Source organism: Micromesistius poutassou, assembly GCF_964030765.1.
Source record: "Micromesistius poutassou genome assembly, chromosome: 5".
NCBI lineage: Eukaryota > Metazoa > Chordata > Actinopteri > Gadiformes > Gadidae > Micromesistius > Micromesistius poutassou.
This window is the reverse complement of record NC_140275.1, coordinates 5,590,084-5,606,028: the sequence shown is the minus strand read 5'-3', so window position 1 is coordinate 5,606,028 and position 15,945 is coordinate 5,590,084. Positions and strand designations below refer to the sequence as shown.

General features: G+C 41.9%; 2 protein-coding genes across 3 annotated transcripts in view; both read left to right on the top strand.

The window, feature by feature from the left end:
* The window catches only part of ubac1 (UBA domain containing 1), a 5,078-nt gene extending 40 nt beyond the window's left edge, over positions 1-5,038 (top strand). Inside the window, exons 1-10 of one of the 2 annotated variants that reach the window (XM_084467832.1) lie at positions 1-382; positions 1,142-1,262; positions 1,366-1,439; positions 1,579-1,689; positions 1,810-1,912; positions 2,138-2,246; positions 3,189-3,483; positions 3,749-3,835; positions 4,071-4,209; positions 4,784-5,038. The exon at positions 1-382 is cut by the window's left edge and continues 40 nt beyond it. In XM_084467832.1, coding sequence (XP_084323958.1) covers positions 245-382; positions 1,142-1,262; positions 1,366-1,439; positions 1,579-1,689; positions 1,810-1,912; positions 2,138-2,246; positions 3,189-3,483; positions 3,749-3,835; positions 4,071-4,209; positions 4,784-4,899 — 1,293 coding nt within the window. In that variant the 5' untranslated portion in view covers positions 1-244 and the 3' untranslated portion in view covers positions 4,900-5,038. The remainder of the gene's footprint in view (positions 383-1,141; positions 1,263-1,365; positions 1,440-1,578; positions 1,690-1,809; positions 1,913-2,137; positions 2,247-3,188; positions 3,484-3,748; positions 3,836-4,070; positions 4,210-4,783) is intronic. The other variant, XM_084467833.1, reaches the window with a different exon arrangement.
* A 3,296-nt stretch (positions 5,039-8,334) lies between these two features.
* Positions 8,335-15,616, top strand: tor2a (torsin family 2, member A). The gene is made up of 5 exons (XM_084468559.1): positions 8,335-8,465; positions 8,712-8,977; positions 11,027-11,202; positions 11,421-11,548; positions 14,214-15,616. The coding sequence occupies exons 1-5, from the start codon at positions 8,345-8,347 to the stop codon at positions 14,456-14,458; spliced, it is 936 nt and encodes a 311-aa protein (XP_084324685.1). The 5' UTR covers positions 8,335-8,344; the 3' UTR covers positions 14,459-15,616.
* The last annotated feature ends 329 nt before the right edge of the window (positions 15,617-15,945 follow it).

The window sequence follows — 15,945 nt, the reverse complement described above, 5'->3', positions numbered from 1 at the left end:
AGAGTTCAATGATTAACCATCAAAATAGGATCTAGCTGTGTGTTGTTGGTTTGTCTTTACGGGCGATAAACAGCTGTGCCAGCAGAGACAACACCGTTAGATTCGCGCTGGTTAGTAAACGGAGCAGTCTGAGCATGGTGGTAGCTTAAAAGGTGCATGTATCCGCACAGTTCAGCCGGGAAAGGAAGGACGGCTAGCTGTTAGCACGCTAGCGACAGGAGCTAACATCAGTGGGTCTGTAGCTATGTTCGTCCAGGAGGAGAAGATATTTGCAGGCAAAGTGCTGAAGGTCCACATCTGCACCGCGGAGGGGACGGAGTGGCTGGAGGAGGTGACCGAGGATACCACCGTGGAGAGGCTCAAGGAGAAGTGTCTGAAACATGTGAGTGAGACTGTCATCCTAATCGTAGTCGGACAGGCCCTCCGTGTCACCTGTCAGGGTGGTGTCGATGGTTTCCTATTTATAGTCTCCGGGTAGACCTGGCTATTTATAATGTACCGAATTTCTCACTGTGACTGACACTGGGACTCCCATTGGGTCCCAGGTTCCGCCGCTTAAATATAAATACCCTATAAATACCCCTTTATCACCCTATACATACCCTTAAATCACCCTATAAATTCCCTTTAATCACACTATGATTGCCCTTCAATCACCCTATACATACCCTTAAATCACCATGTACATACGCTTTATCACCATATTGGTCTGGGGAACGAGAACACCCCTTAATCACGATATAAATACCCCTTAATCACCCTATACATGCCCTTTAATCACCATATACATACCCTTTAATCGCCTTACATTTAATATTGTTCTATTATTAACAAAAAGGTCTGATCCTAGTTCAATGGAACAGTGTTGGTTCGATCAAATATCGTTGAGTGAACCAATTCATTTGTTATAATTTTACTTCAATATTTCGGAAGTTTGTCTAATCCAATGTTTTGGAACAGTACGATCAAACCTAGCTGAGCCAACATACTGTTTGCAACAATGTTAGACTGAATGCATTTGTTATCGCTTTACCTCAATATAAATTACGTTTTTAATGAATGACTCCACCCATGCTTTGTGTTGCTCTGTTACTTGTCGACTGGTTCTATGATATTTTGAAGTTGTTTGTATTTCTTGCAGTATGTGCATGGAAGTCTAGAAGACCCCAAAACACTGACGCATCATAAACTTATCCATGCTGCTTCAGAGCGTATCCTCACAGACACTAAAACGGTCAACGATGAAAACATCAAAGATAGAGGTATGCTGGTCCTTCTCCCCGTCATTTAATGTCACCGTGGCTACAGAAGTTATCTTTCCATGCACTTCTATACTTGCTAAGACCCGTTTAACTGCCTTTGTAGATGTTTTGCTGCTGATAAAGAAAAGACCACCCCCTCCTCCACCAAAGATGTCCGACATATCTGCTGATGAAAAGGTTTCCAGCATTGAACTACACAGTTTATGAAAATAAATGTTCATATTTTGGGAAAGTCTTCAGTTGTATAATAGTATGAACCTATTTTTGCCGTGATGCTCATGATGACATGATGATGATATGGTTGTTTGTCCCCCAGCAGAAGAAGCAGGAGAACAAGGCTCCAGACAAGGATGCTATCCTTAAAGCCACCGCCACCCTGTCCACCAAACACACTGATCGCACGGTCACCCAGCACAACATCAGAGACGTGAGGATTATACGCAGCCTCAAGTTGTGGGAAGGGAATAACAGCATTAATGTTTCCCAGTGTGATTTGAAGATGATCTAATTGTACATACTTTTTCTGCGTGTTTGTTTGCTGTACCAGTTTCAGACAGAGCTCAGGAAGATCCTGGTGTCTCTGATCGAGGTGGCCCAGAAGCTGCTGGCCTTGAACCCGGACGCAGTGGAACTGTTCAAAAAGGCCAACGGTGAAGCTAGAATCAGCACAATCCTCTGCATGATGACTGGTTCAGAATACCTCTTTCATTTTGGTTGACTTTTAATGCCAAATCGCTAATTGTCATCTCTTGACCTCCACATTGACCTTAATGTCAGGGCATTATACTGGATTTTGTCATAATGAAAGGAGAAATGCTCTTGCTTTGGTTTGATAGTGTGGTCCTCGTGTGTGACTGTCTGTCTGTGTCCTCTAGCCATGCTGGATGAGGACGATGAGGACCGGGTGGATGAGCAGGCCCTCCAGCAGCTGACGGAGATGGGTTTCCCTGAGAGCAGAGCCATCAAAGCTCTTCGCTTGAACCAGTGAGTGGAGATTTTGAAGTATTTCGTTTTTCTGCTTAATTTCTATTGAAAAGGTTTTTGTGAGTACAAAGATATATGACTTTATCAAATCCCTTTCACCAGTGACCAACCCCCCTCTTTAAAGAAAGTAATATATGATTCATATACATCATCAATTAAACAAAAATAAATGCATACATTCTGTAATGCTGCATGTTGCTTATCAGGATCAGGATTAAGTGCACTGGGTAGTTAAGGGCGCTACTCCCAGCTCTAAGGTTCTGGGTCCGATCTCCAATGTCTGCAGTGTATCTGTAGGCATCTTTCAGCAGGTAGCCCTACCTGCTCTATAACCACCTGGATCTGAATCCACTGCAATAAATAAAATATAGATGTGTCCTCTTAATCAGTGGTTTTCAAACTGTGACTCACGACTCTTAAGTGGTTCACAGCAGCACAGTATCGGGCCGATAATGGCCCAGTATGCTGGATCGGATATCGGAGGGGAGAAAAAAAAAATGTGTGCAGCGTAAAAAATATATGTCACGTGATAACAACAGTAGTAGTAGACAATTAGTCGCATGCGAATGAGAGCTACCGCATGAGAGCTACCTGTCGAACAGTCAAAACTCTGTTCAAATCTTTTGCCTTGGTTTAAGCCATTCAACTTTTCTTTAGTGAGATGCTTTTAGGTGGCTAATTGGCAATCATGAGCAAAGTGCTTCCATATATTTTATTATTATTATTATTTGTTCAAGAGTAAAACAAAGTATCGGACTGATATTGGTATCGGCAGATAGCCAAAGCTGGGTCATCGGTATACCGGTAAAGTGGTATCAGGACATCCCTTCTAAATTATTTATTTATTTGATAGTGAATTGAATAATTGATATTAATAGTAAAGCTATTGAAGCAGCTGTTAAAGCAGAGTCTCATCACAGTATCTCTACCCCGTACTGTCAGCATGTCGGTCACCCAGGCCATGGAGTGGCTGATTGAACATGTGGATGACCCCTCGGTGGACACACCTCTCCCGGGCCACGAGACGTCGGGGGCTGCAGGGGCCGGGGCTGCAGGGGCCACGGCTGCGGCCACGGCCCCAGCGGGTCCCTCTCTCCCGGGCCCGGCCTCACTGTCCGGGGTCCTCCAGCTCCGGAGCCTCCGCCAGGCCTCCACTGAGGAGAGCAGCAGGCAGGACGAGCTTACCGAGATCTTCAAGCGGATCCGCAGGAAAAGAGAGTTCAGGCCCGACTCAAGGGTGGGCGATGTCTCTCTTTGCCTCTCTCTCTCACTCTCTGTTTCTGTTTAGCTCTAGGTTTCTCTCTAGCTCTGTCTCTTGACCATTTCTTTATCTCATTTTTATCTAGCAGTGATCAGAGAACTTCTCATCAGTAATGATGAGGCCTTTTGATCTGACACAAAACAAATGGGACCTTTTGGCATCTCAAAGTAGTCGTCACTGGTTTGTAGTTATCCACAGTCATTGTAAAGGTGTGTGTGACGGTCTGTGTGTATCCCTGCAGGCAGTGATTGCCCTGATGGAGATGGGCTTTGAGGAGAAGGAGGTGGTGGATGCTCTGAGGGTGAACAACAACCAGCAGGATGCTGCCGTAAGTTCATCATAATGTTACCTACCATCACCACACATCCAAACCAAAGTAGATTTGTAATTCTTTATATATATTTGTTCTAGCCTTTTTGTGTGTGGGTTGAAGAGACCTGTAGCCTAGCACCACTGGTGGGAATCAAACCTGTGCTGCAGGGCGTATTGCTAACTCAGTTGGCAGAGTAGTGGATTGAGCCACCGAGACGACCACTCAACCAAGTTGTTTCTCTGTGTTGCAGTGCGAGTGGCTGCTGGGAGACCGGAAGCCCTCCCCCGAGGACCTGGACAAGGGCATCGACACCAACAGCCCCCTGTTCCAGGCCATCCTGGAGAACCCAGTCGTCCAGCTGGGCCTCACCAACCCCAAGACTCTTCTGGGTAACGTCTAATCCAGTTAGCCACATGTGGGCACTGTCTCAACGTGAACCATAAGCCTGGTTAAAGGACTACTGGTTTTTTACCATCAAACCGTCTGTTCTAGCTTCCCCAAAACATCCCTTAGCAATGTTATTGGTCAGAATCCCTTCGTTGTGCCAATTGTGCCGAGGAGCCTTAAGCGTGTTCTCAGCACACATTAAAACCATAGCAGTAGCACCTTGGTCTTGGTGGTAGGACGTGGTTGAGTGAAGTACTTGTATGGCAATTCACTGTCTTATTCAACAACAACTTTTGCAAACTCTCTAATATGCACATTGATAGTACAAGACCAAAGTTCTGAATGACATTTTCTTCTATGTTTACATTCATGTCGACTTACTGTAAATGCTCTTCAGCAGAATCTATTTAACAAAGTCATATTCACCTATGATGTTGGTAACAGATGTTTAAGTGAAACCAGGAGAGACGGTACAGTCTTTATTGAAACAGTCCTTATGACTAATGTATGACATTCACCAATGTCCCTTCGGAAGACATGTCTTTAAAGAAGCCTGTTGTGTGTGTGTGTTTGCAGCATTCGAAGACATGCTAGAAAATCCCCTGAACAGCACGCAATGGATGAATGATCCAGAAACTGGCCCGGTCATGCTCCAAATCTCCAGAATCTTCCAGACCCTAAATCGCACATAGTGTGTGTGTGTGTGTGTGTGTGTGTGTGTGTGTGTGTGTGTGTGTGTGTGTGTGTGTGTGTGTGTGTGCGTGTGCGTGTGTGTGTGTGTGATATGGGAGGAGGTATTGGTTTGCCTTGAAAAGTTAAAGCCCTAGGTTTGGAGTGACAGATGTTACACATATTGTCTATTTATGACATTTACAGACAAAGCCCTTTTAAAATTAAACGTTACCTTGAACTTTATTATTAAGATCTTAATAACAACATTAATAACTGAAATTTAGTACATTGTTTTTACATTTTAATATGAACTTTATAGTTAGGATGGACATGATTTATTTTATATAATTTCTCCATGTGTGAAAATAAGTGATTAGGCATCGATTCAATGTTTACACTTCTGAAAACTTTTTTTTGTATGTTTTGCAATATTTAAAATTCTAAATGTTTCTGGTTGTTGTTAAATTTCTTCAGCAATGAATGTTTTTTTTTGTGAAGAGGGAGGGATGCTCTTAATTAGTTTCTCTGGCCTGGTTAAAGAAGCGTGTTTGTTCATCCTCCGTGATCATTGAATATGGGTTTGTGACACATTACCTCTAGAAGTTCAGCTTTGAGGGCCTGCCTGCCTCGTTACTGTAAATCACACTTATCTAGATTTTACAACATTACAACAATTGTCCTTGTGCAAATTTGAAAATATTTATTTAATATTTTGTCTTTCAAAGAAGAATATACACTGTCTATTTGCGTTTGTCATATTTCTACAAAACAGCGTATTAAGGCGAGCTGTCTGCTCTTCAACATTATGTTTCTTTCATCTAGCACTTTACTGTTTCTCACTTCAGCTCTTGAAGAACGGACAGACTCAATCTCCTTTATAGTACACATCACACATGCTGGAATGTTATATTTCAAAAGACCTAACCTAAGTATAAGACATTTGCAAATGAGCGTTTCATTAAACGGTATTTGATGCTTTGTCAATTCCTTTACCAGAAACTAGGCAACAAATATTGGTTTAGACTGATTCATGCAAACACAATTTGATGTGACATTTGAATTTGTCCTTTTTTTATAAGAGCAAAAAATATGAATACTGTCAAGCCAAAATCAGAATTCACTTGCCTTGTTATTATTTGTCCTATAAAACCACATCCCAGGTTTCTGTGCAATAGGTTTCGGAGTAACATTGAATTGGAAGCTAATTGGTTAGGTTTATTTTATTGTACTTTAAAATTGGTAGGTGGCATGATTCGTTTTTTTGCCATGCATTTGGGTGTTTTTAAAAACAGTTTTTAGAGCAAATTATGTTTTGCCCATTTCTGTGGCAAATGTCTCCTTGGTCCTAGCCTGGCATTAAAGCAAGCGGATGTTTCCACGGCTGGTAACACTGCTGATGTTTCACCACGCCACTACATACAGTACAATATTTAAATATATAGATGTTTATAAATAAATGATTGGCCTGAACAGTGCATTGGCAAATTATTTGTATTCAAGCTAAACTAGTGATGTTAGAACAATTTGAACAAACCTGGGATCAACAATGGGTAAAAATAACAGCTTCTAATATGGAATTGACAGACAATTTGAGGGGTACTTTGTGAGAGGACCAAATAGATTGTACCTTTTTTATGTGAAATGTCAATGAATTTATAAACAGTGTAAGGACTTCCTTTGACACCTGCAGTAAGGGATCACTGGGAGCTAGTAGTGTACAGGTGGGATCGTTCACATTTTAAAATGGGTCGACAGTAAGCAAACAGAAGGATGGCTGACAGTTGGTGCATACTGGTGTTAGACATCGTTTTCATCTCTGCTTTCACACAGCAGTCCCCCATAGACCAACAACTTGTGCAATAAACCCCTTTCACCTTGGTCATTAAACCCTTTCACCCTGGTCAGTACACCTGTCTCATGGCCACACAGCTGTCAATATGTTCAAATGAGGTTGGTGGTAGAATTCTCTGAACTCTGACAATTTGTATTTAATGAAATGTACTGTGTAAAGTCAATAGGTCAAACATATATAGCTTTGTTCTAATCAAATAAGGAAGTCAGACTTGTATATAATTGTGTCGGGGTCTGTGGAGCACTTTCAGACTGTAAATGGGATTAAGGGCTATACAAATTAAATTTACTTCACCATAGTAGTTAGTTCACATAGCCAGGAAAATGTGTCATGGCAGATAAAAAAGGTGCTATTTTTGACGTGGTCCCCAAGTCCTGAAGATCCAATTTGTCTGAACTGGGTCAAAGCCAACACCAAATGCCGGGACCACCTCAACTGGTCCTCAGCCTGAAAGTTGACCTGGGGAAGCCGCTGAAGTTTACAGAGACTGCGGCAGCAACAGCACTCTGGCAAGACACATTGAGGAGCTGGTCATCCTATTGGAGCACACTGTTCCCCTGGAGAACAAGCCCATAAGGCGACGGCGTAGCCTATATGAAATAGAACGGGTGGCGTGTGAGGTTGGATGCAGAAGGTTGGCTGGTAGGCCTTGGGGACAGTGGCGTAGCGTAGTTGCGCTAGGCCCGTGCGCACAACGAACATGCATCCGCTCCCCATAGGCATGCTAGGCCTACAGCCGAGGACCCAAAGACGACAAAGAATGCACATAATTAGAACAGTGGACAGTGACTTAGCATCCCTACGTCACACAACATTACACACATAATTTTATTAGAACCACGGACAGTGACTACTTGCATCACTGACACACTAGCCGACGATCAAAAACCGAACGCAAATAATCCTTTCAGCTCAACACAACCATATTTCCCTAACAGCAGAACGATGCAAGAGGTCCTGGCTGCAGACCTCCACTGTCAGGCCCGGAAATGCACGGCATACATTTCAAAATAAAACTGCAGACCTCCACTGTGAGGTCCCTACCGCCGCAGGCTCCACCATAGACGATTGCAGCTACCATATAAAGAACCACATCATCCAATCCACCCTGTGTGTGGGTTCTTGGCGGGGCGGGGTACACAGCAGTTACACATGTCAACTCCTAGGCTCCGTAGATATAAAATATAACCCCCAATGAACTTTTATTTTGACTCAATTTTTATTAGCTTTAGTTTGTTATACCGTGACATAAAAAGTTACGAACAAACCCTAAATAGCACAACCTTTTGTTTTAACAGAAAATTAACAGTTTATTATTGAATAATTATTGTTATTAAGCATCGAATTGATTCGATTATTAATATTATTATTTGAAGTAGTTATAGTTGTAGGCTAGTAGTAGTAGTAGTAGGCCTACTATATTAATTGTTTGTATGACAGTATCTGAACTGTGACCTTCCAACGTGTTCGGCGGAAGCTACGCTCTGCGTCAGCCAAATGTCCCAATATAGCTGGAAAATGTAGTCCTTTTTTCCGCCCTTGGTTTTTAACCATGCAACCATAAGCATCCAAAAACTACAACCTGGCTTCAATGGTCGCGAGTGCTTGTCGAAATGTTGCTCATCTGGGCTGTATTTTATTTACTGTATTTTAACACCGTTCACTGCGTATTTAAAGAGTTATATTGCACCATAGCAGATACATGTGAATGCGACTTTAAGCCAAATATACGAGGTAAGACAATGACATGTTAAACGCTATCTAACTAGAAAGGCTGGTTTCCCAGCACTCCTGTTTGAACAGACGAAACAATCTGGCTTCATCTCTGATATAACGTTATCTAGCAGTACTGTTGTGTGACCCTTTAGTCAAACTACGGCGACTACACCCAGGTCACATCGTTAGGATAATCCTAATGATAACCATACTGTTATTAAATGGTATTTCAGTCGCAAATCCCTCTTCGTTTACCCCAACCAGACTTGGAATGGGACCTTTACACCAATCTCTACGGACAACATCTGGCTCAGGACATCGTGTCCGAAGAGGTGAAGAACTTTCTGGCCAACAATAATCCCGACCGGCCGCTGGTGCTGTCTCTCCATGGGGGTTCCGGTACCGGGAAGACCCTCCTCAGCTCCATGCTGGCATCCCACCTGTACACCTCTGGGATGAGCAGCCGCTACGTCCACCACTTCATCCCCACCCTCCACTTCCCTGCCCCTGAGAGAGTGAATTCGTACCGGGTATGTTACATCCCTTATTTACTCCCAGGTGTGATGTTGATTAGCCATTACAAGTTTCACAATCTACCCTTCAGGGAAGAGATGCCCTGATTGGTCACAAATTAGCCAGGAGCGGTCTAAAATCGAAATAGTCTCATACTGAGGGAGGCCAGCCAACTAGTTCAACATATTCTGCCAGAGCATTTCACTCACTAAATTCAGTGCCCATTTTCAAATCCCTCATAAAAACTAATTTATTTTCTCTTGCATTTAACTCCGTATAAGTTTTATTATTGTCTGTCCTTTTTTGTGCTTTATATTGTTTTTATGTTATTTGTGTGTTCATAACTAGATAGTTGATTTGTACAGCACTTTGGTCAACTGTTGTTGTTTTAAAGGGCTCTAAAAATAAACTTGACTTGACTTAATAGCTGATGAATTGCTAGGCCATTTCTAACAAATTACATTCATAATTCATAGATAATACCTCTAAAGTTGTACCTACAGCTAGGCCTGGGCGATATGGCTGAAAGACATATCACAATATAACTTGATCATATTGATCGATATCGATAACTATTGATCATTTTAATGACCTAAAAAGACAAGGAATTACCACGCTGGATTTAAACACTTTAAACACTGTTTAACACTTATTATTCTACTTTGTTTAAGAATGCTTGATTCTAATTGACTGGGAGGAGGGCACTAACCCGGCACGTTGCCCGCTGACTTGTCGGGTTGTACTTGCTGCTGACTGAGCACAGCGTCATCAAATAGTAGATCAATACGCCGCTTGTATTTCTTTTCTATCACAGAAATTTCAAACATGGTCCATTGTAAAAGTAAAGCTTGTTTAAAAAAGTTTCTAAAATGTGTCGGAAATCTATCGTAGGGTCAGTCAATACATAGTTTCGCAAGCGAGATATAATGTAGCAACTACGTTATTAAACTAGTGATCAGATGCAGCCTTGTGTGGTTGCTATAGAAACTAATTAGTTACAGCTGAGCTAATGTTATTCACGTAGTTCTAAGGTGACTACTTTTTGAGGGAGATGTACATTTAATAAGCATGCAATACGAATAAGAAAAAGCATAATTATTAAAGTATTTGAATTGTTTTATTATGTTGGCAAGCAAGAAGTAGAATAAACGGGATAATCACTGAGGGGCAGGGCAATAAACAGTTTGATATGCCCGGCTCGTGGAAGGTTACCGCCCTCAACTTCGTCTCGGGCGGTAAGTCGTCCACTAGCCGAGCATATCAAACTGTTTATTGCCCTGTCCCTCGGTGATTATCCCTAACATATGACCTTCCACTGTTCTTCATTGATAAATACTCCAATGTCGATACAACAATGAAACACACTCGAATATTGTAAATAAGTATGGAACCGTGTTTGTGTAACATACCCAGCTGCTAGATTCGGTGGTCCGGTCTCTTATCGATATGAACATGTTTTATATTGATATTGATCAAAAGTCTATCACAATATGAAAATTTATTGATTTATTGCCCAGGCGTACCTTTTAAGCATAAAACCACAAGTGGCTATTGCGGGCTTCTAGCTGACCTAGTCAGACATCTGCTAAGAAAACGCAGACATATAGTGTCTTCGTACCAGTACTAGTATCGGTACCAGCCAGGGCCCTGTGGCAAACACTCATGAGCTGGTCACAAACGGGTTGAGCTAACCTGATGCGTATAATCATTTAGGTGTGTTTGATGCTGAAATGCTTTGGGTGTCTTTGTGATGATATAACTGTAATGAAGGATGAGGATCCCAATGATGATGTAAACCTTCTCCTCAGCCTATGCAGGATGAGTATCCTAATGAGTGTGTAGACCATCTCCTCTGCCTAATGATGGATGAGTATTCTAATGAGGGTGTAGAGACCTCCTCTGCCTATGAAGGATGAGTATCCTAATGAGGGTGTAGAGACCTTCTCCTCTGCCTATGAAGGATGAGTATCCTAATGAGGGTATAGACTTTCTACTCAGCCTAATGATGGATGAGTGTTTTAATGAGGGTGTAGACCTGCATGTTGACGCTTTCCTTCTGGCTGCAGGTGGAGCTAAAGGCGTGGGTGGAGGGTAACCTGACGGCGTGTGCCCGCTCCATATTCATCTTCGATGAGATGGAGCGGATGCCCTCCGGGGTGCTGGGGGTGCTGGAGCCCTTCCTGGGGCCGTCACATGTGCTGTTCCAGACCAACTACCGCAAGGCTCTCTATCTCTTCATCAGGTGGGTGACTGTGTGTGTGTGTGTGTGTGTGTGTGTGTGTGTGTGTGTGTGTGTGTGTGTGTGTGTGTGTGTGTGTGTGTGTGTGTGTGTGTGTGTGTGTGTGTGAGACTGAGGGTTTGTGTATTTCTTACTTTGTGTATGTGCGTCTGACCCTGTGTTTTTGTTTGACCCTCTGTGTACGTGTTTGTTTCTTTCTATGTGTGCGTGTGTGTGTCCAGTACGACGGGTGAGGAGGTGATCAACAGGGTGGCTTTGGAGTACAGACGGGAGGGCAGGGACCGAGAGGAGATCCGGGATTCTGACCTCCAGGACACCATCGCCCAGGCCGTCACCAAAACCAACTCTAGTGAGTATAGACTGTAGCTGTGATAAAGTACGGTCTACATGTGACAAAGTACCTACTGCAACGGGGATAAAGGACAAAACTTATATACTTATCAACTTATGAAGCACATACAGTAGTGTATAAGGACAGATTGTAGCTGAGATGGACAAATTGTAGCTGTGGGGAAGGACAGACTTTAGCTGTGGTGTAAGACAGACTGTAGCTGTGGTGAAAGACAGACTGTAGCTGAGATGGACAGACAGTAGCTGTGATGAAGGACATAGTGTAGCTGAGATGGATAGACAGTAGCTGAGATGGACAGACAGTAGCTATAGTGAAGAACAATCTGTAACTGTAAGGTGTGTTGGTCGTGTCCTGGTTTTGGCTGTAGGGTGCATTGTTTGAGTTTATACCAGTTTAATTATGTCATTATGAGACGTTCTGGCAAATTAAAACATAGCTTAGTGCTTACATCGGCAACTAGGGTTGATGCTAAACATAACTTTTATTGGAGTAGGAATATATGCTACTTTTATAATATATATATAAGGACCCGCACGTTCCTTGGACCCGCACTCCATTCGGTGAAAGTGCTTTTAAATCTTTTGCACCCTCATCTTGGTGTAAGCTACAGGATCACCTTAAACTGGAATCCCAAATCACCATGAACAATTACAAAAGCAGGATTAAGGACTATTTAATCACAAACTGTACATGTCCGGTTACTAGGGCTGTTAACGAATATTCTAAATTTGAATATACATTCGAATAGTTTTTAAAAACAAATTGAACAAATTGGTGAAAATTTATATTTTAATGTGGAAAAACACACACCCACGGCAGCCACAGCATGGCTGTCTGCTTTGCGAGTGGGTGACCAGAACACTACAAGAAAAGAGACAAGCGACACGTCAAGTGACAAGAGTCGGGACCTTAAATTTCTTGCACAATACTCTTGATCAGCACTCAGCATTTGTTTATTGTTGTTCATTATTTAAACCAGTATGGCAGAGAGAGTGAGGAGGAGCGAGAGAGAGAGAGAGAGAGAGAGAAAAAGTGAGTGAGTGAGTGAGCGAGAGCGAGGTCTGCGGTTTTGGCCATTAGTTCATTTAGATTATTTTTGTGTAGGTAATATGTTGTCAAATATGTTTAAACTTAAATAAACTACCTATACAAGTAGTTATGTCTCGTATTAGTTTGTCCTGTTATTGACGTAATGCGCGTCATTATGGGGTCAGTTCAGTCTCATTAATAATGAATGCACAGAGAAGGATTCACAAATGTATTTTGTGATTTATATATAAATGACTCTCTTCACAAACACATTTCTAATCCACACACAAATGTGTCTTGTTTTAAATAATTGTAATATAAATCCATAAATATATTAATTAAAAATATATTAGCAATTTTCATCAAAAATGCAGTTGGATGTTGTTACATTTATATACAAACTGTTAAACTTGAATTTACAAGATGCTTTTCATTTGTGAGTCAACTGGACTGTATTCATATGTGGATCTTTGAGACTCTCCTGACGTGGCTGGATTCACGAATGCATTTTTTTCAACAAGGAACTCTCTAGCCAATCAGATGCCTCCCTCGTTTTCAGCCGATCCAGCCGGCCGAACTGACGGCATATTCTCTGATATTATGAATAAAGACTGCGTAGAGTCTCAGACTCTCTGATACTTCCACAACAAGTGAAGACTTGTATTGGGGGTTATCCCGGCCATGGGGGAGAAGGAATTGGGGGAAAGGAACTTTGGCTTCGACTCTGAACAGCGACAGGAGGACAAAGGGATTGTTGTCGTATGCGGACTCCCGGAGGAGCTCCTCCCGCCGATTGATACATTAATTGATTCGTGAATCCAGCCACGTCACGAGAGTCTCAAAAATCCATGTATAAATACAGTCCAGTTGACACACAAATGCAGTTCACCAATGAAAAGTGTCTTGTAAATTCAAGTTTAACAGTTTGTATATAAATGTAACAACATCCAACTGCATTTTTGATGAAAATGCTAATATATTTTTAATTAATATATTTATGGATTTATATTACATTTATTTAAAACAAGACACATTTGTGTGTAGATCAGAAATGTGTTTGTGAAACTTATTTTTGTTTATGGATTTATTTTACATTTATACATACATACCGATATCAATATCAATATCAATCAATAAATATCAATATTCAAACGTCATTCAAACGCCACGGTTACTGAGCACTGACTTACTGACAAATGGAATTGATGCTTTATTGTGATTTGTCTTATTGTGTTTTGTGTCTTGTATTGTATTTTAAATGTGAATTTAGTTTTTTAAATGTTAAATGTGGAACTTTTATGTTTATGCGGCTTTCTTGGCCAGGACTCCCTTGAAAGAGATTTTAAATCTCAATGGGAAAATTTCCTGGTAAAATAAAGGTTAATAAAAAATTTATAAAAATAAGTAATATTATGTTCCTAAACACAGTTACTCAGCCGGGTAAGCAGTGTATGTATTGTCTGGATTGTCATGTGGGAAAGATGATAGACAATTGGGGGCCCGATGACTGGCAATCACAACAGAAGCCATGGTGGCAAAAGCCAAAGTGAGTGTCCAACCTGCGCTGCAACAAGTAGTGTCCATTTTCTGTTGTGATAAAGGACAGACTAACTGGTATCCCCCCCCACCCCAGGTGGGTTCTCAGGGTCCAGTATCATCGAAAACGGTCTGGTGACTCGCTTCGTCCCCTTCCTGCCGCTGTGTCGACGCCACGTGGAGCGCTGCACCCGCCACCAGCTGTGCCAGCAGGGAATGTGTGGGCGCAGTGACGTGGTGGAGGCAGTAGGGGGTGACATGCACTACACCCCCTTGCAGGAACAGTACTTCTCCACCAGCGGCTGCAAGGCTGTCCCTGCCAAAATCAACCTCTTCCTGTGACCCAAGGGGAGGTGCGCTTGGTGTCTGGACTGAGAGGGGCGGGGCAGGTGGACCTGTGCCCAGCCTGGGACCAAGGGCAGCAGAGCAAGAACTTTAGTGGGTGGTTGGTTGAGACTATTCCCCACCTCAAATCAAACATTGATGGTTGAATCAAGAATCTCCCGATGAAAACATGAACTGATGATTGGATCAATGGGTGGTTCACTAAGAGGGTTTAACTTCCATTAGGATGTTTGGCTCCAGAGCAGGCCTGTTTTATACACTTCCAACCTGCAGTAGTAATGGAGTTAAACTTCTCCCATTACCTTGTCATGACTCATAATGCTTGCAGTATTACTATGCCTTACAGACACAGAATTATTGCTATGAATAAGGTATGAAAACGACATGTCTTTCATGCTGTTGGTCACTTGGGGTCAATCAAGACTCAATCAATCAATGCATCTGTTAAGGCTTTTGTTTACTATTCAGTTCCTTTTGATTATTTATTGTTTCACTGTATATTTGTATTGTATAGTCTTTGCTTGATTTGTCATTGAACATAAAGTTTCCGGTCCAAGGTAACTTAAAGGGAACATTACCCCTCACTGATGAGATTCAGATTAGAATATATAAATATTAACATTGACCTGCATCTGTCTTAATCTCAGTTTCTCTGTACTCCATTTTAATTATCTACATCACTAGGGTTGCGATGGTTTAATGATGACAAAACATAATTTCTTGATTCGTCTCTGCTTTGCACTCCATTGATCCGGTGTGTGTGGTGACACAATCCAGTGACAGGAGGCTACCATTTCCTGGTTGGATTCCGACCTCTCACCCCGTGGCAGTGCTAGTGCCTTGCTCGATGTATGGGGTACAACATCTTTGCCATATTTTAATTGGTCCACTTGTGCCTTATTATAGGGCACTATTTAGGGCATCACCATTTTGTAGTGTTGAATTGGTCCACTTGATACCATAATGTACTGTAAAACAAGTGTACAACTGATTCAACCTTATCACTTGTTACCTAAATAGTGTACTACATAGTATAAATAGGGAATGAGGGAACAAGTGAGCCAAAACACAGCCATTGTGTTATAGGCAGGTACTGCTGCATAATATACGTATATACGTGTTTATGACGAATAGGATGAATCCTATCATGAATAAAGTCCAAATTGGTCCTACTCATTTATAAATGCTGTGATTTTCATTGTTTATATTCTACTTCACAATTTTTACGTTTTTTACTATGGTAACATGTTACCATAGTAACATCATCAGAAACAGGTCAATACGTGTGTGTGTGTGTGTGTGTGTGTGTGTATGTATGTATGTATGTGTGTATGTTCACGCACCGATTTCAATAGGCCTTAGTCGCATACTCCAGCCTCGCTGTGCTGCCTCTCCAGCCATTTCAGCATACTTCGCTTTCTTAAGCTCATTGGCTTCTTCAACTCTGTCTTCCCAAGGAACTGTAAGTTCAATGAAATAAACAA